Genomic DNA, 20347 nt, shown 5'->3' on the forward strand with positions numbered 1-20347 from the left:
TCCAGACTTGGATTAAAGCAGGGTATTCACAGGTGTTGGGCCAGAGGCAATGTCATGATAATTTTATCCTCATCGCCAAATGTAATGATGCACTTCCACAGACTTCATTTCTGAATTCCAAAAGGATTTATTAAGAATAAAACAGTAACCTTGTGGCTGTACCTATCTCCCTGCATGTCTCCCTGCCCCACCCTCCCTGGGGTGATTGCCACTCTGAGTCCTAATTGGCCCCCCAAGCCATGTGACCCTTACTCTGCTATGTTGCCCTTAAAGGGAAAATCAACATAAATCAGCATATTCTGTTTTAATTTCAGATTTCCAGCATGCTCAGTTCTTCGCTTTTGTAGATAATTTCTTATCCATATTCTTGGAAAGGAGTGATCCAAGGAATCTGATCTTGATATGTATACTATAATGTTAAAACCAGGAACTGAATCTCAATAGTAATAATAGAAAATTCTGGATGTGCTCAGCAAGTTAGGAAACATTTGTCTGAATTTTACCAAAATTTAATACATATCTTTCAATCTGTAATACAATCCCAGTTTGCCTGGATGCCCATTCGCTGATTGATTGCAAAGTTTGAGATAGGTAATAATAGTATAATAATCTTTATTAGTGTCACAATTAGGCTTACATTAACACTGCAATTAAGTTACTGTGGAAATCCCCGAGTCGCCACGCTCCGGCGCCTGTTCGGGTTATGGAAAATGTAAATAGCCCAGCTTGATATTGTCCTATCAAAATATTGAGTAAAATTATCCCTAAATTTCCAGAATGCTGCAGTCAGCAGTGAAGGAGCAGCACTTGCTCTTCACTATGTTTGCAGCTGCCAAAAGACTATTTGCAGGCTTGCGAGTTGCAATTTACGCTATTTAGAAATATATTTCCATGCAGGGCCCTTATTTGTGGTATGCGTGAGCAGCACAAACAACAGCTCATTATAGTATGAGGGTGTTTGGCACTATAAAACTTAATGTGGGATTGGGCAAAAATGTATCGCCCATATTATTTTGTGGAGAGTCACATGGCAGTAGTTGAGTGTAGTGGTGAGTCTGGGTAGAAGTCAGTATGAAAATAGCACCTAGTCAGGACCATGTCTTCTATAAATATATATATAGTTGTGTTACTAATAATCAATTATTGTTCAATCATATAAGCCTTGAAAGGTGTTCATGAGACAACATACAACCTTGCAGTCCTCATGGCAGCACAGTAGCATTGTGGATAGCACAATGGCTTCACAGCTCCAGGGTCCCAGGTTCGATTCCAGCTTGGATCACTGTGTGCGGAGTCTGCACATCCTCCCCGTGTGTGCGTGGGTTTCCTCCGGGTGCTCCGGTTTCCTCCCACAGTCCAAAGATGTGCAGGTTAGGTGGATTGGCCATGATAAATTGCCTTTAGTGTCCAAAATTGCCCTTAGTGTTGGGTGGGGTTACTGGGTTATGGGGATAGGGCGGCGGTGTTGACCTCGGGTAGGGTGCTCTTTCCAAGAGCCAGTGCAGACTCGATGGGCCGAATGGCCTCCTTCTGCACTGTAAATTCTATGATAATGATAATCTGTGGGATTTGGACAGGCTGAATGAGTGGGCAAATGCATGGCAGATGCAGTATAATGTGTATAAATGTGAGGTTATCTGCTTCGGTAGCAAAAACAGGAAGGCAGATTATTATTTGAATATGTGTAAATTAAGAGATGTGGATACTCAGCGAGACCTTGATGTCCTCGTTCATCAGTCGAATAAAGTAAGTGTGCAGATGCAGTCGGCAGTAAAGAAGGCAAATCGTATGTTGGCCTTCATAGCGGGAGGATTTGAGTATCGGAATAGAGATGTTTTACTGCAATTGTAGAGGGCATTGGTGAGGCCACACGTGGAGTATTTTGGTGTCCTTATCTGAGGAAGAATGTTCCCATAGAAACTTACAAAATTCTAACAGGATTAGACAGGATAGATTCATAAAGAATGCTCCCGATTGTGGGTGAGTCCAGAACTAGGGGGTCATAGTTTGAGGATGTTAGAGGTGAAAATATTCACACAAAGGCCTGAGTATAAGTTTTTTAAAAAGCAGTTTATTATGTCAGAATTCTGGGAGAGAAGGCCTGAGACTCTGCAGCCTATTGCCAGCACCGTTTCTCACTTGAGCTAAGGCTCACACGGGTTAATATACAGATTCAAGGGGTGGATTATTATTTACATACAATCAATCAACTATATTCGCATCACACTTTATTACATGCAGTCAATCAATTTTCTTAGCATCCCAGTTATTACGTATATGGTTAAAGTGGGTGTTGTCTTACCCGCCCCTAACTTCATACAGAAGTCATTCAAAACTAACACAAGGATATGTCCTGTCTGCAGCCGTGGGCCTTGAGCTTTATCAAGTATACATTGCATGTCTTGTTCTGTGAAGCTGTTACCAGTGGCTGTTGGGATACTCCCTATACATACCCACGGTTGGGTCTTATGAAACAGTTTACAGGGAATGTGGCTTGTTTAGCCATTTTGTGTCTTTAATATCACAAAATAGCTGATAGCCATTTTGTGTTTTTTCTGATATTAACAGCATTGTGTATACACTATCTATTTCTACAAATTGCCTCTTCTAAACAGGCATCTAAGCCAATGAGTACCTTTTGTCTCATCAGAACTATTCAAAAGTAATATAGGAGCACAAATGTAGTTACAGGGCCACCTATAATTTATATCATAGTCCAGTATCACAAAATGCCCTCCAACAAGGACAAGGGATGAACCGTTTAGGACTGAGATGAGGAGAAATTTCTTCACCCAGAGAGTGGTGAATCTTTGAAATTCACAAACGCAGAAAGTAGTTGAGGCCAAAACAAAATGTATCTGGGCAGAGGGATCTGGATTGCTTTGTTTATGAGTCACAGAAAGTCTGTATGCAGGTACAAAATGTAATAGGAAAGGCAAATGGAATGTTAGCATTTATTGCAAAAGGACTGGAGTGCAAAAGTAGAGAAGTATTGTTGCTATTGTATAAAGTGTTGGCGAGACCACATCTGGAGTATTATGTCCAGTTTTGGTCGTCTTATATGAGGAAGGAAGCGGTGATATTGGAATCAGTTCAGAGGAGGTTCACCAGATTGATTCTGGGGATGAAAGGGTTGATGTATGAGGAGAGATTAAACAAAGAACAAAGAAAATTACAGCACAGGAACAGGCCCTGCGGCCCTCCCAGCCTGCGCCGATCCAGATCCTTTATCTAAACCTGTCTCCTATTTTCCAAGGTCTACTTCCCTCTGTTCCCGCCCATTCATATACCTGTCTAGATGCGTCTTAAATGATGCTATCGTGCCCGCCTCTACCACCTCCGCTGGTAAAGCGTTCCAGGCACCCACCACCCTCTGCGTAAAAAACTTTCCAGGAGATGGGTTGAAGTGTGTATACTTTAATGCAAGAAGCATCAGGAATAAGGTGGGTGAACTTAATGCATGGATCGGTACTTGGGACTACGATGTGGTGGCCATCACGGAAACTTGGATAGAAGAGGGGCAGAAATGGTTGTTGGAGGTCCCTGGTTATAGATGTTTCAACAAGATTAGGGAGGATGGTAAAAGAGGTGGGGGGGTGGCATTGTTAATTAGAGATAGTATAACAGCTGCAGAAAGACAGTTCGAGGGGGATCTGCCTACTGAGGTAATATGGGTTGAAGTTAGAAATAGGAAAGGAGCAGTCACCTTGTTGGGAGTGTTCTATAGGCCCCCCAATAGCAGCAGAGATGTGGAGGAACAGATTGGGAAACAGATTCTGGAAAGGTGCAGAAGTCACAGGGTAGTAGTCATGGGCGACTTCAACTTCCCAAACATTGAGTGGAAACTCTTTAGATCAAATAGTTTGGATGGGGTAGTGTTTGTGCAGTGTGTCCAGGAAGCTTTTCTAACACAGTATGTAGATTGTCCGACCAGAGGGGAGGCCATATTGGATTTAGTACTTGGTAATGAACCAGGGCAGGTGATAGATTTGTTAGTGGGGGAGCATTTTGGAGGTAGTGACCACAATTCTGTGACTTTCACTTTAGTAATGGAGAGGGATAGGTGCGAGCAACAGGGCAAGGTTTATAATTGGGGGAAGGGTAAATACAATGCTGTCAGACAAGAATTGAAGTGCCGAAGTTGGGAACATAGGCTGTCAGGGAAGGACACAAGTGAAATGTGGAACTTGTTCAAGGATCAGGTACTGCGTGTCTTTGATATGTATGTCCCTGTCAGGCAGGGAAGAGATGGTCGAGTGAGGGAACCATGGTTGACAAGAGAGGTTGAATGTCTTGTTAAGAGGAAGAAGGAGACTTATGTAAGGCTGAAGAAACAAGGTTCAGACAGGGCGCTGGAGGGATACAAGATAGCCAGGAGGGAACTGAAGAAAGGGATTAGGAGAGCTAAGAGAGGGCATGAAAAATCTTTGGCGGGTAGGATCAAGGAAAACCCCAAGGCCTTTTACACATACGTGAGAAATATGAGAATGACTAGAGTGAGAGTAGGTCCGATTAAGGACAGTAGCGGGAGATTGTGTATTGAGTCTGAAGAGATAGGAGAGGTCTTGAACAAGTATTTTTCTTCAGTATTTACAAATGAGAGGGGCCATATTGTTGGAGAGGACAGCGTGAAGCAGACTGATAAGCTTGAGGAGATACTTGTCAGGAAGGAAGATGTGTTGCGCGTTTTGAAAAACTTGAGGATAGACAAGTCCCCCGGGCCTGACGGGATATATCCAAGGATTCTATGGGAAGCAAGAAATGAAATTGCAGAGCCGTTGGCAATGATCTTTTCGTCCTCGCTGTCAACAGGGGTGGTACCAGAGGATTGGAGAGTGGCGAATGTCGTGCCCCTGTTCAAAAAAGGGAATAGGGATAACCCTGGGAATTACAGGCCAGTTAGTCTTACTTCGGTGGTAGGCAAAGTAATGGAAAGGGTACTGAGGGATAGGATTTCTGAGCATCTGGAAAGGCATTGCTTGATTAGGGATAGTCAGCACGGATTTGTGAGGGGTAGGTCTTGCCTTACAAGTCTTATTGAATTCTTTGAGGAGGTGACCAAGCATGTGGATGAAGGTAAAGCAGTGGATGTAGTGTACATGGATTTTAGTAAGGCATTTGATAAGGTTCCCCATGGTAGGCTTATGCAGAAAGTAAGGAGGCATGGGATAGTGGGAAATTTGGCCAGTTGGATAACAAACTGGCTAACCGATAGAAGACAGAGAGTTGTGGTGGATGGCAAATATTCAGCCTGGAGCCCAGTTATCAGTGGCGTACCGCAGGGATCAGTTCTGGGTCCTCTGCTGTTTGTGATTTTCATTAACGACTTGGATGAGGGAGTTGAAGGGTGGGTCAGTAAATTTGCAGATGATACGAAGATTGGTGGAGTTGTGGATAGTGAGGAGGGCTGTTGTCGGCTTCAAAGAGACATAGATAGAATGCAGAGCTGGGCTGAGAAGTGGCAGATGGAGTTTAACCCTGACAAGTGTGAGGTTGTCCATTTTGGAAGGACAAATCTGAATGCGGAATACAGGGTTAATGGTAGGGTTCTTGGCAATGTGGAGGAGCAGAGAGATCTTGGGGTCTATGTTCATTGTTCTTTGAAAGTTGCCACTCAAGTGGATAGAGCTGTGAAGAAGGCCTATGGTGTGCTAGCGTTCATTAGCAGAGGGATTGAATTTAAGAGCCGTGAGGTGATGATGCAGCTGTACAAAACCTTGGTCAGGCCACATTTGGAGTACTGTGTGCAGTTCTGGTCACCTCATTTTAGGAAGGATGTGGAAGCTTTGGAAAAGGTGCAGAGGAGATTTACCAGGATGTTGCCTGGAATGGAGAGTAGGTCATACGAGGAAAGATTGAGGGTGCTGGGCCTTTTCTCATTGGAACGGAGAAGGATGAGGGGTGACTTGATAGAGGTTTATAAGATGATCAGGGGAATAGATAGAGTAGATAGTCAGAGACTTTTTCCCCGGGTGGAACACACCATTACAAGGGGACATAAATTTAAGATAAATGGTGGAAGATATAGAGGGGATGTCAGAGGTAGGTTCTTTACCCAGAGAGTAGTGGGGGCATGGAATGCACTGCCTGTGGTAGTAGTTGAGTCGGAAAATTTATGGACCTTCAAACGGCTATTGGATAGGTACTTGGATTAGGGTAGAATAAGGGAGTGTAGGTTAACTTCTTAAGGGCAGCACGGTAGCATTGTGGATAGCACAATTGCTTCACAGCTCCAGGGTCCCAAGTTCGATTTCGACTTGGGTCACTGTCTGTGTGGAGTCTGCACATCCTCCCCGTGACTGCGTGGGTTTCCTCCGGGTACTCCGGTTTCCTCCCACAGTCCAAAGATGTGCAGGTTGGGTGGATTGGCCATGACAAATTGTCCAAAATTCTATGATTAACCTAGGACAAAAGTTCGGCGCAACATCGTGGGCCGAAGGGCCTGTTCTGTGCTGTATTTCTCTATCTCTATCTATCTATCTCCCTTAAACTTTCCCCCTCTCACCTTGAAATCGTGACCCCTTGTAACTGACACCCCCACTCTTGGGAAAAGCTTGTTGCTATCCACCCTGTCCACACCTCTCATAATTTTGTAGACCTCAATCAGGTCCCCCCTCAGACTCCTTCTTTCCAACGAAAACAATTCTAATCTACTCAACCTTTCTTCATAGCTAGCACCCTCCATACCAGGCAACATCCTGGTGAACCTCCTCTGCACCCTCTCCAAGGCATCCACATCCTTCTGGTAATGTGGCGACCAGAACTGCACGCAGTATTCCAAATGTGGCCGAACCAAAGTCCTATACAACTGTAACATGACCTGCCAACTCTTGTACTCAATACCCCGTCCGATGAAGGCAAGCATGCTGTATGCCTTCTTGACCACTCTATCAACCTGCATTGCCACCTTCAGGGTACAATGGACCTGAACTCCCAGATCTCTCTGCATATCAATTTTCCACAAGACCCTTCCATTGACCATATAGTCCGCTCTTGAATTTGTTCTTCCAAAATGCATCACCTCGCATTTGCCTGGATTGAACTCCATCTGCCATTTCTCTGCCCAACTCTCCAATCTATCTATATTTTGTTGTATTCTCTGACAGTCCTCCTCGCTATCTGCAACTCCACCAATCTTAGTATCATCTGCAAACTTGCTAATCAGACCACCTATACCTTCCTCCAGGTCATTTATGTAGATCACAAACATCAATGGTCCGAGCATGGATCCCTGTGGAACACCACTAGTCACCCTTCTCCATTTTGAGACACACCCTTCCACCACTACTCTCTGTCTCCTGTTGCCCAGCCAGTTCTTTATCCATCTAGCTAGTACAGCCTGAACCCCATATGACTTCACTTTTTCCATCAACCTGCCATGGGAAACCTTATCAAACGCCTTACTAAAGTCCATGTATACGACATCTACAGCCCTTCCCTCATCAATTAACTTTGTCACTTCCTCAAAGAATTCTATTAGGTTTGTAAGAGATGACCTTCCCTGCACAAAACCATGCTGCCTATCACTGATAAGTCTATTTTCTTCCAGATGTGAATAGATCATATCCCTCAGTATCTTCTCCAACAGTTTGCCTACCACTGACGTCAAGCTCACAGGTCTATAAACAGTTTGGGCTTATACTCACTGGAGTTTAGGAGGATGAGAGGGGATCTGATTGAGGAATATAAAATACCAAAAGGGATTGACAAAGTAAATGTGGACCAAATGTTCCCCTTGTGGGGTCATTTTTGAACACGAGATCACAGGCATAGTTGAGAGGTGGTAGATTTAAAACAGATGAGGAGGAAATACTTCTCGCAGAGGGTGGTGAATTTGTGGAACTCTGCCTCATTATGCAGTGGAACCCAAATCATTAAATGGTTTCAAGAGGGAAGTGTATATATTACTAATTTTTAAAAATGGGTTAAAGGGATATGGGGAACAGGTAGAAAAGCAGCTTTGAGACCAGAAAGATCAGCCATGATCTGATTGAATGGCGGAGAAGGTTCCTCACTGATGCAGGCAGAGTGTAAAGGAGATCTTTTGTAAAGGGCAGGAAGAGTCCACACCGAGTTGATCGAAAACAAAAACTTACTTTATTTTACAATTACTATTTTATACAGCTCCAATAGTTCCCTACTGTGCCTTCTCTAGTTGATGCCTCGTTGGCTGACTCTATTTACCCATATGATCTGTGAGGGTTATAACAAGGTCACTTCAGGTGGAGATGGAATAAGAGGAGGAAATCAAGGCCGGAAATACTTTGCTCTGAAAAGATTTCAATTAAACAAATGAGGGCTGTCTCACCGAGCTGAATAGAGGATGAGAGGCATTGGGAATGAATAATATAATCAAGAGTCATCAAGGCAGTTTAATGCATTAAATTCACATGAGACAATTATTTGTTTGGATTAATCTAAAACCGGAATGGTGGGAGCAATGGGTATGGACTTTAAAGAGGAACAGGAGATTGAAGTTAGAGACTGTAATTTGCAAGGACAGTAGAGCTGATGATGTAACAGCAGGTTTGATTAAGAAGGAGCAGTGTCTGAGGAGAAAGGCTACATCGGAGAACATCTGAAATGGGAGAAAATAGAGACTTTACCCAAGATAGGGGCATCAAAGTTGTTGAGCAGCATGGTGGCGCAGTGGATAGCACTGCTGCCTCACGGCGCCGAGGTCCAGGTTCGATCCCGGCTCTGGGTCACTGTTCCTGTGGAGTCTGCACATGCTCCCCGTGTTTGTGTGGGTTTCGCCCCCACAACCCAAAAAACAATGTGCAGGCTAGGCGGATTGACCATGCTAAAATTGCCCCTTAATTGAAAAAAATTAATTGTCATGGAATTTACAGTGCAGAAGGAGGCCATTCAGCCCATCGAGTCTGCACCGGCTCTTGGAAAGAGCACCCTACCCAAGGTCAACAACTCCAACCTAGCCCCATAACCCAGTAACCCCACCCAACACTAAGGGCAATTTTGGACACTAAGGGCAATTTATCATGGCAAATCCACCTAACCTGCACATCTTTGGACTGTGGGAGGAAACCGGAGCACCCGGAGGAAACCCACGCACACACGGGGAAGATGTGCAGACTCCACACAGACAGTGACCCAAGCCGGAATCGAACCTGGGACCCTGGAGCTGTGAAGCGATTGTGCTATCCACAATGCTACCGTGCTGTTAAAATTGGGTTAATTGGGTACGCTAAATTTATTTTTTTTTAAAGATGTTTATTTCAATGGTTATAAATATAATGTGGGGAGTATCTGAACTTTTGCAGTTCTTAATACAAAGTATTGGCAGTATTACCTTTTTTCCATATTTAGGTGCATTGTGTGTGTATCTTTTAATTATTTTTCAAATGTCCATGCTGTTTTTCAGGAGCCATATCGCGAGCTATTTCCTGGTCGCTGGGAGGATCAGCTCAGAAAGTTCCAGAGGATGCTTGTAATTCGCTGCCTGAGGCCCGACAAGGTTTAAATGTCAATCTGTACCACTTAACTGCATGGTTTAAAAGCTAATTAAAAAGTTGTCCCAAACCTGTGGGGACAATATCTACAATGTATCAACAGAAGCTATTAGATGTGAAATGACCTAGAAAAGATTAAATAATGAGAGTTAAAGTCACTCAAGAATATAATTTAAATGCAATGAACAAGAGATATGAGCAAATATTTTTGACAAAACACAAAATCATTTCACACTTCTAAAAATTGGATCTTTGACCTTATTTTGATTAAAATGTATCAATACTAAAGTATCAATTTTTCTGATTGTGGGATATTTTTGAGAGGACACTTCTGGCATAAATTCACTTTGTCCATATGGTGAGGTTGTCCAAGGGGGCGTGTGGAGGCTTGATGTGCAAATAGTCCCCCCAAAAACAGCCTGGAGAAATCCAAGGGCCCAAGTTGTATCTCCAGAGTTTTAAGAGCACCAAATCGCATATTTAATGTGAAGCATTTTGGGAATGCACCTCCCCACCCCACCATCACCATTCTCCGCTCCTTCTCCACCCCGACCCCCCCAACCCGTCCCTGCCCTTCCCAACACTCATCTCCTAATTCATATATTCTGGCTTTGAAACATGAGATCTCACAATTAGAGATTGCTGATACTATGACTCCCATTTGGTAAACGTGCTTCCATTAATATTTAATATTATGGGTGGCCCAGTGGCAAAATGGTTAGTACTTCTGCTTTATGGTGCCAGGGATTCGACCTTGGGTGAATGTGTGGTGTTTGCTCATTCTTCCCGTGTCTGTGTGGGTTTCTTTTGGGTGCTCCACAGTCCAAATATGTGCAGGTTAAGTGGATTTGCCACGCTAAATGACCCCTTAGTGTTCAAAGGTTAGTTGGGGTTACGGGGATAAGGCGGGCCTAGGCAGAGAGCTCTTTCGGAGGGTCGGTGCAGACTCAACGGGCCGAATGGTTTTCTTCTTCATTGTAGGGATTCTATAAATAAGTGTAAGTTTGTTCATTGTTTCAGAGTACTCCAATGGTGAATATATATCTTGTTATTTCAAATTTGGCACCAAACAAAATGCTAGGTTTGTTATTAAAGCTGGCACTCCTGTCTAAGCATAATGGAGTATGATTTACTCTGTGATTGATCAATAACATTTTCTATGAAACTATCAGTTCATATGTTAAATGTCAACTCTTCTTCTTCAGTTTATTCCAATGACTCAGGAATATGTGACTGTGAAGCTTGGCCGACGGTTCATTGAGCCTCCTCCATTTGATTTGGGCAGTGCTTTTACTGACAGTCATTGCATTGCACCTCTTATATTTATCCTGTCACCTGGTGCTGACCCAATGGCTGCTCTTCTCAAGTTTGCTGAAGATCAGGTATGTCCAAATGCGCCAATTATTTTGCTGAATAAATATCAATTAGAACTACTGATTTAAATTTGTAATTTTTACAATATGATAAAGTTGTTCAAAGCTAATTGCCTAAAATAGTAGCAAAACAATAAAATAATTTAGAGCTAATTTTTAAAAGTATGAAAGTATTAAATGTAAGTATGTTTTCAGTATGTGTGTTGCTTTGTTCCTGAAAGCTCAGCTTAAGTAATTGAGCCAGAAAGTACTGGATAATCTGGGATGGTGGCAGGGATGCATTATTTATTTTTAGTGCTCTTGTTTAGGATGGAAGTAAAAATATTTGCAGAGCGTTCCAGCTTCTGATTCTACTCAATGTCCTCTGCTGAAACTGTAGGCTGAATAATACAGAGGAGGGGCAGGACCGGATGGCACACTCCCGTGGAAAGAACTTGGACGTGGAGCCAACATGCTCCATGTCAAACTGTCCTGAAGGCATAAAGTGCTGCAGGACAGACTAATGAGGAACAAGTGGTATTTTTGCTCCTTATTGGGGCAGAAGGCCCACCCTCTGGAGCTGTTGGCCAATCCTATTGGCTGGCAGACCCATCAGTGCTTGCAGCACCCGGAAGAATGGCAGATGGAAAAGAGGTTCAAGGATTTAATTCTGGGGTCTTGAGCTGGGAGGGTTTCGGTAGGTTCAGGAGAGGGCCAGGGTGGTGGTGATGGTGGGCGGGGGCGGAGGGGGGAGAGGAGGTGGGGGCAGGACTTTAATGGAGGGAACAAGTAGGAAGGAAAGTGGGGGTTTGACCTGAGGAGGGTGCTGTCCCATGTTTGGTATAGGGCAGCCTCAAAAGAGCGATCACCCCCTACCAACATTTAATTGTTTTTTAAAGCGGGCTTCCCACTGCTATCCTGCTGTCCGCACTGAACATTTTATGGCGTGGACAGCATTTTATCAGGGTCAATTGGCTTGATGGCCAGCTTAATTTACCGTTGATTATTCATTTAAGAATGTTCCAGCCGGGGTTCCAGGCGGAGGCAGATGTTGTCGCCTTCACCTCATGGATCGCCCAAAGGCAGATCCTGATGGGATGAAGAGCAGCCTTTCCACCCTGTGCCCTGGCATGGTGGGGGGACCGGTTGGAATTCTTGACTCTTGAGAAGGTTAAGTTTGAACTGAGGGGAAGGGTGGAGGGGTTCTACAATTCATGGGCGTTATTCATTTTGCACTTTCAAGAACTGGATAACATTGAACATTAGTGTGGGGGGGGGGGGGGGGGTTGCGGGGAGGGGGACTGTGTGTGTTAATGGTGACTATAGGTGATTCCTTATTTCTTTTTGTTATTTGTTTAAGTTAACATGCGGGCAGTTGTTTGGGGGTTCGGTGGGAGGATGGGATTGTTGTTATTGATATGGGGATTGACATTATATTCGTTACAGCTTATTGTTTATTGTTGGTGGGTGTAGATTTGGGAGAAAATGTGAAAAGGAGGAGAATAAAAATATTTTTTAAAAAAAAGAATGTTGAGCTAGCTGCCGATTTTAGCCCCTTGGCTCTTCATATTGTGGAGTAAGTTTGAGGGGCGGGATGATGGCTGTGGGTGCCCATGGGTGCCCACCCACTGGGGAAATATAAGCCTGTACCTTCCTTAGAGTGGGCAATCTCCATCAGATTGCCACGATTGCTGGACCTTTGCTGGGATTCCGAAGCCCATGTCTTAAGGGATTAAGGGTTATGGTGTTTGGGCCGGAAAGTGGAGCTGAGTCCACAAAAGATCAGCCATGATCTCATTGAATGGCGGAGCAGGCTCGAGGGGCCAGATGGCCTACTCCTGCTCCTAGTTCTTATGTTCTTATGTTCTTATGTCTTGTCCAACTCTCCTTCCTTGGGCTGAGTGAGACAGGAGCAGCGAAGAGAGACCTGGCCGCATCACAGTGAAGTGACTGGGATGCAGAGAGGTAAGTCACTTTCCCTTTTTAGGCAACTGGGGAAAGATCGGGGAGGGTCGGTCTAGGATGGGGAAGACTCGGAGGAGGCTGGGGATTGGACTGGAGGGGGGATCGGGCCTGAAAAGGGTGTGTGAGGGTGGAACCGGAGACTAGGAGGGGTGGAGGAAGTCGACCAGAGAGGGAGGTCAGTCCATGAGAAGGGGATTGGACTGGAGGTAGGTCAGCCTGGGAGGATGGGGTCAATCTGGGGGGGGGGGGGGGGGGGGGGGGCAGTTTAGGAATGCGGGGGGAGGGGGGGGCGGGTCACACCAAGTTTGCCTGGGAGGGAAGTTTGCACCTGGTAGAGGGGGTCGGGTCCGAGGCGGTTGGATAGGGCTGGAGGGTTTTGAACAGTATGAGCTGCACACAGTCTCTATACTGTCCTGCAAAGTTGTCACAGTCTGGCAATGAGGTGGGATTGTGGATCTTCCCAACTGAACAAATTTGGTTGGAGAAGCTACCAGCAAACCATTAGAGGAACTGTGAGTTTTATATTTGTTGAGAAATATCTTTTAAAATCCAGCTTTAATAAAAAGGCTGTTTGTATATGTGGTGAACTGATCTTCAAAGATGGCTGTACCAAAAAGCATTATTGGGTGACTGGGAGAGTATAACCATGGCCAAGAGACTTTGTGTGCTTTGCTGGAGTGGCGAGAAGTATATTTTTACTGCTAATGATATTCTCGATGTTCCTAATAATCTAGCTGCTAATCAGGCAGTGGGGGAAAGGAAAAGGGTGATATTTCTGTCTGAAACAGGTCCAGCATCTGAAACAGGTCCAGCATTGTATGAAACCCTCATGAATTTGCTCACCTCTGCTAAGCCAAAAGACAGGCCACTGTCGAACATGTTGTGTAAGCTTCAGCAATCCCAAGCCATTGGAGCTATTGGTTTAGAACCGGGGATCAGTTCTCTACTAAGGACATTGGAAACTTTATCATGGCTTTGAAGAAGCTGTCCATTCATTGTACATCTGGAGAATCTGAAGAGAGAGCATTACGGGATAGATTTGTGTACAGTTTAAAAAGTTAGTGCATTTTGAATAAGTTGCTGACATTGGCAATGATAATTTTTGACTGAGCTTGCCATTGTTCATAGACAGGGCGGAATATGACTCAATAGAAGTCAGAGTTAACAACTGCTGGTTGTTGCTGAAGTAAATAAATTGCAGCTAAATAAGCATAAGGCCCAAATGATAAAAATTAACAGTCACAAAGGACTAAAAAGACATGTTACTGGTGCCTAGACTATCATCAAGCACAGAATTTTCCATTTGTGAAGACCGAGTGCTCCAGCTGCAAGATAAAGTGTTATCTTGCCAAGGCATATCAAAAGGAAATGGAGAAAATGCTTCCTGGAGGAAACAGCAGTCACTACATATGGTTGTCGAGCAGCACCAAGTCGATGAGAGGTTGGTTGAGACCCATACAATCCAAAACACAAGGAAATTAGAAATTCACAGAACATCATAGTCCATGTCGCGTTGAGTGGAGCACCGGTAAACATTAAAATTGACACGTGTGTATCAGTCAGCATGATTCCGGAATTGCTATACAATCAAAAGTTGAGTCAGCATCAGCTGGAGAAAGTTGTAGAGGAGATAAAGTCCCAATCATGGGAAGTGTGTCAGTTCCATTCATGTACAAGGAGCAATGTGCAAAATTACACATCTTTGCTGTGAAGTGCAAAAAACCTGTCTTTTTAAGAAGAAACTGGTTAACAGCACTTAAGTTAAACTGGAATGAGGTTTTTTGCTTAGAAGTGAAATTCACAATGTAAGGTGACGTGATCACAAGTGCCCTCAGGTGTTGGTGTATCAGGCAAACAGATTCCAGGATGTACAGAACAATATACAGAACCAGAGGAATGCAAGACCAGTTTATTGTAGATTTCACCCAATACCTCTGTCGTGAATCACAATCCTAGTAATTCACACTGTGTTATATTGTATGTGTTGTGTCTCTGTAAGCTCGGTATACGAGCAGTTACGTGGCTCTGCCCATAGGGGGAGATGAGGAGTTTGTACTGGGCTCCACCCTTGGCTCTGCCCATGGTTCCGCCCATGGCTCCTCCCACTAACTGGAAGTATAAAGATCTGCAGTTGTGAGCCTGCTGCCAGTTCATCTCGTCGCAGGCAGGCTCAGTTGTAAGACTATTAAAACCACTGTTCACTTCCAACCACGTGTCTTGTGAATTGATGGTCACGTCAATTTAATAGTCTTAGGAAACTTGAAGAAAAGAACTATGGAATCAGCCCTCAAACCTGATCGACTAGAACTCGACCCGCAGGCTGCAGAGGCGAAATAAATCTTTCAACACTGGCTCAGATGTTTCAAGGCCTACCTGGCTGAATCAAGCACATCAGAAACTACAGAGGAGCAGAAACTCAGCCTACTGCACGCAAGGGTGAGCCACCGTATCTCTACTCAACTTAACAGTACTACCTCGTATACGGCGGCCCTGGCCATGCTCGATCGAATGTACGTGAGGCCCATCAACGAGGTCTACGCGGCCACATTTGTACGACCCGCCGCCAGCGCCCCACGGAGTCGTTGGATGAATTCCTGCGGGATTTAAAAGGTTGAGCTCGGGACTGTAATTACCAAGCTGTATCAGCCGAACAGCATATGGAGCTCGCTGTCAGAGATGTGTACGTAGCAGAGCTCAGGTCAAACTATGTGCGCCAGTGATTGCTTGAAAAATGAGCCCAGAACTTGGAGGACACTGTAGAATTGGCTACTACCATGGACGTCTCGTTCCGCAGCCTCACCTTGTTCCCCGCGGACCAAGCGACCCCATCCTGGGCCCCCGACCAGCGACTGCCCCAGGCCTGCGCCGCGCAGCCACCCAACCACTACGCAGCCCCAGTGTGCCATTTTTTGCGGACAGCCCCAGCACCCACGGCAGTACTTCCCGGCCCGCAACGCGACCTGCAGCAGCTGCGGTCGCAAAGGACACTATGCCCAGGTCTGCCTGGTGAAGAAATCCCCCTCTCCAAACTCTCCCGCAGCCCAGAGCACTCGTTTCCAAAACTCACAGGCCCGCAGGCCCCGAAATGCTGCGGCCTGTACTCCGACTCCGCCCCCACCCGACACGTGCAACTCATGGGGGCCGCCATCTTGGCAACCCCCCCTCCACGCGGCCGGCCACGTGTGACTCATGGGGGCCGCCATCTTCCTCGGCGCCCGCCACGTGTGATCTACGGGGGCGGCCATCTTGGGATCCACCTCTTCAAACTCTGAAACTCACCTTGAAGACTACGAACTCAAAGGGCAGTCATCACGGGGCCACTCCAGCACAGCTGATCGAGCCGCCGACTACCCGCAACTCAGCGCAGTCACGTTGGACCAGTCGTGTCCGAAACAGCTCCGCAACTTAATGATGACCGTTAAAATCAACGGGTACAGGACACTGTGCCTCTCTGACTCTGGGAGCACCGAGAGCTTCGTACACCCAGATCTGGTAAGACGCTGTTAGCTCCCTATTTTCCCTGCACGGCAAACTATCTCCCTCGCTTCGGGCTCACACTCCGTTCACCTCCAAGGGCGCACCGCCGCGACCCTAACGATCCAGGGCACTAGCTACTCAAACGTCCAGCTCTACTTACTCCCCGAACTCTGCGCCCCACTCTTACTGGGACTCGACTTCCAGTGCAACCTCAAAAGACTCACAGTCAGCTTCGGCGGGCCCTTGCCCCCACTCACTATCTGCAGCCTCACTATGCTAAAAATCGACCCCCTTCCACTCTTTGCCAATCTCACGCCGGACTGCAAACCCATAGCCACTTGCAGCAGGCGATACAGCCTGCAGGACAGGGTGTTTATCAGAACCGAGGTCCATAGGCTTCTATGTGAGGGGATCATAGAGGCCAGTAATAGCCCCTGGAGAGCTCAGGTGGTGGTCGTCAAGAACGGGGAAAAATTCCGAATGTTAGTGGACTATAGCCAAACCATTAATCGGTTCACGCTCCTCGATGCGTACCCCCTCCCCAGGATTGCAGACATGGTGAATCAGATCGCCCATTATAAAGTCTTCTCCACGGTGGATCTGAGGTCTGCATGCCACCAGCTCCCAATCCGCCCGGAGGACCACCACTACACGGCGTTCGAGGCCAACGGCCGCCTCTTCCACTTCCTCCGGGTTCCCTTTGGCATCACAAATGGGGTCTCGGTGTTCCAACGAGCAATGGACCGAATGGTGGACCAGTACGGGCTGCGGGCCACGTTTCCGTACTTGGACAACGTCACCATCTGCGGCCATGATCGGCAGGACCACGACGCAAACCTCCATCGATTTCTCCAGACTGCCCAGAAACTCAACCTCACGTATAACAGGGAGAAATGCGTTTTCCGCACGACCAGGCTAGCCATCCTCGGTTCTGTCGTGGAAAACGGAGTCCTGGGCCCCAACCCAGACCGTATGCGCCCCCTCTTACAACTCCCTCTCCCTCATTGTCCCAGGGCCCACAAAAGGTGCCTGGGGATTTTCTCATATTATGCCTAGTGGGTCCCTCAGTATGCGGACAAAGCCCCGCCCACTATTTAAGGCCACACTCTTTCCTCTATCAGATGAGGCTCGCCAGGCCTTCACCTGCATCAAGGAGGACATCGCCAAAGCGGCCATGCGGGCGGTGGATGAATCCGTCCCTTTCCAGGTAGAGAGCGATGCCTCAGAGGTCGCTCTTGCAGCCACACTAAATCAGGCTGGGAGACCAGTCGCCTTTTTCTCCCAAACCCTCTCCGCTTCGGAACTTCAACACTCCTCGGTTGAAAAGGAAGCACAAGCCATCGTGGAAGCTATACGACACTGGAGGCACTACCTTGCAGGTAGGAGGTTCACCCTCATCACCGACCAAAGTTTGGTTGCCTTTATGTCTGACAACTCACAAAGGGGCAAAATTAAAAACGATAAGATCCTACGGTGGAGGATCGAACTCTCCACCTACAAGTACGATATCATGTACCGACCGGGGAAGCTCAATGAGCCCCCAGATGCCCTGTCCCGCGGCACGTGCGCCAGCGTGCAACACGACCACCTGAAAGCTATCCACAATGACCTCTGCCACCCGGGGGGTCACCCAGCTCGCCCACTACGTCAAAGCCCAAAATCTGCCTTTCTCCACCGTGGAGGTAAAAGCCATCACCAGGGATTGCCCGATCTGCGCGGAGTGCAAACCGCACTTCTATTGACCTGACAGGCCCCACCAGGTAAAGGCCTCCCGGCCCTTTGAACGACTGAGCATCGATTTCAAAGGGCCACTCCCCTCGACCAATCGGAATGTGTACTTCCTAAACGTCATAGACGAGTTCTCCCGCTTCCCCTTTGCTATCCCGTGCCACGATATGACCTCCCACACAGTCATTAGGGCCCTGCACAGTATCTTCACCCTGTTTGGTTTCCCCAGCTATGTACACAGCGACAGGGGATCGTCCTTTATGAGCGACGTGCTGCGTCAGTACCTGCTCGACAAGGGCATTGCCTCGAGCAGGACTACCAGCTACAACCCCAGGGGGAACAGGCAGGTGATGACGGAGAATGCGACGGTCTGGAAGACCATCCTACTGACCTTCTGGTCCAGGAAGCTCCCGACCTTCCCATTGGCAGGAGGTCCTCCCCGACGCGCTCCATGCTATTAGGTCCCTCCTATGTACTGCCACCAATCAGACCCCTCACAAGCGGCTATTTGTTTTTTCCAGGGGCACTACCACGGGGGTTTCGCTCCCAGCATGGTTGAAGACACCGGGCCCGGTTCTCCTCCGGAAGCACGTCCGGACCCACAAAACTGACCCACTCATGGAGAGAGTGCTCCTACTCCACTTGAACCCCCAGTACGCGTTCATCGAATACCCTGACAGCCGTCAGGACACTGTTTCCCTCCAGGACCTGGCGCCTGCAGGATCCAACTCCGACACCACTACCGCCGAGGCGCCCCTCACACTACACCCCGCCCCCCAACTCCCCACGCCCGGCGCCCCCACGCCTGCAGGTTCACTGCCCGTGTTCCGTGCCCCCGCTCCTATGGGTTTCCGGCGCTCCCCGCCACCAGTTGAGCCAGTCGGGTACGAAGCTTGGACCGAATCACCCCCGAAATCCGCCATGGTACCCTCGCCGACCGCCACCATCCAGCCACCAGAAAAGGCTGCAACCCCGGTGCTTCATAGATCGCAGAGGACAACTCGACCGCCGGACCGACTCAATTTGTAAACCAATCACCCCCGCTGGACTTGATTTTTTTACAGGGGGTGAATGTGGTGAATCACAATCCTAGTAATTCACACTGTGTTATATTGTATGTGTTGTGTCTCTGTAAGCTCGGTATACGAGCAGTTGCGCAGCTCTGCCCATAGGGGGTGATGAGGAGTTTGTACTGGGCTCCACCCTTGGCTCTGCCCATGGTTCCGCCCATGGCTCCTCCCACTAACTGGAAGTATAAAGATCTGCAGTTGTGAGCCTGCTGCCAGTTCATCTCGTCGCAGGCAGGCTCAGTTGTAAGACTATTAAAACCACTGTTCACTTCCAACCACGTGTCTTGTGAATTGATGGTCACATCAACCTCTTAAAGAGAAAGCAGAGCAAGACTGAAGAGATTTGAGAATATCTCTAAAGTAGAATAGTATATTTGGGCTACTCCCTTATTGATAGTACCAAAATCAGATAATAGCATAAGAATATATGGGGATTATAAAGAAATCGGAAATCACGTACTGGAATATAATCCATTCAATACTTTCCAAACGTAGAGGATCCATTCATGATGTTGTCAGGATCGCAGATTCTTTTCAAAGTTAGAGCTGAAAAACACCAATCAGCAAATTGGGTCTATGTCATTTTGACTATTAATGCATACTGGGGTCTTTTTCAGTTTCTTCAGCCTCTGAAATTTTGGAAGGAATTCAGGGAGTAGTGTGCTGTTTCGAGGACATTTGTCTCAGCTCCAAACAGGCAGAACCATGATGACAGGCTGAAAAACATGCTCCAACGTTTGGAAAAGCATGAGAGATCGGTCGACAAATGTGAAATGTTTTGAAACTCCGTGGAATCTCCGGATCTCAGGGTAGATAAAGATAGGCTGCATCCTACCAAAGTAAGGTTCAAGCAATAAGAAATGCATCACATCCTTGGAATATCTCGGAGCTCAGGGACGGGATTCTCCATCGGCTGACGCCGGAACCGGGAAATGCGATTGGGAGGAGAATCAGTTTTTGACGCCAAAATCGGTTTCACACCAAATTACAATTCTCCATTCCCTCGCCAGTGCTTCGCCAGTGCCTTGACAGCGACGTCAATGCATTCCACTCCGCATGTACGGTAAACATCCTCGGCACATCATTAGCGGACCTGACCCGGTATTCTCATGGGCCTCCGCGATTCTCCGCCTCCACCGGATGAATTTCTGATGTTGAGGTTTATTTGTGCTTTTAAAAATCATGAAACAGGTGCAGTGGCTGCTGAGGGAGACAAAGGGGGTACGAAAAGTGTCCAACATCGCCATCCTGCGTTGACAGTCGTGCCACTGGCCAGGGGGCTTCT

The 20347-nt window shown here is 46.9% G+C and overlaps 1 protein-coding gene across 2 annotated transcripts in view; it reads left to right on the forward strand.

The window, feature by feature from the left end:
• The window catches only part of dnah7 (dynein, axonemal, heavy chain 7), a 498762-nt gene that overhangs the window by 397065 nt on the left and 81350 nt on the right, over positions 1 to 20347 (forward strand). For both annotated transcript variants that reach the window (XR_005459743.1, XM_038789116.1), the window contains exons 53-54: positions 9383 to 9475; positions 10676 to 10852. Coding sequence is in view for 1 of the 2 variants with exons in the window: in XM_038789116.1 (XP_038645044.1) it covers positions 9383 to 9475; positions 10676 to 10852 (270 nt within the window). In the remaining variant the exon portion in view is untranslated. The remainder of the gene's footprint in view (positions 1 to 9382; positions 9476 to 10675; positions 10853 to 20347) is intronic.

The sequence above is a fragment of the Scyliorhinus canicula genome, chromosome 2 (genome assembly GCF_902713615.1).
Source record: "Scyliorhinus canicula chromosome 2, sScyCan1.1, whole genome shotgun sequence".
In the NCBI taxonomy this organism is placed as follows: Eukaryota; Metazoa; Chordata; class Chondrichthyes; order Carcharhiniformes; family Scyliorhinidae; genus Scyliorhinus; species Scyliorhinus canicula.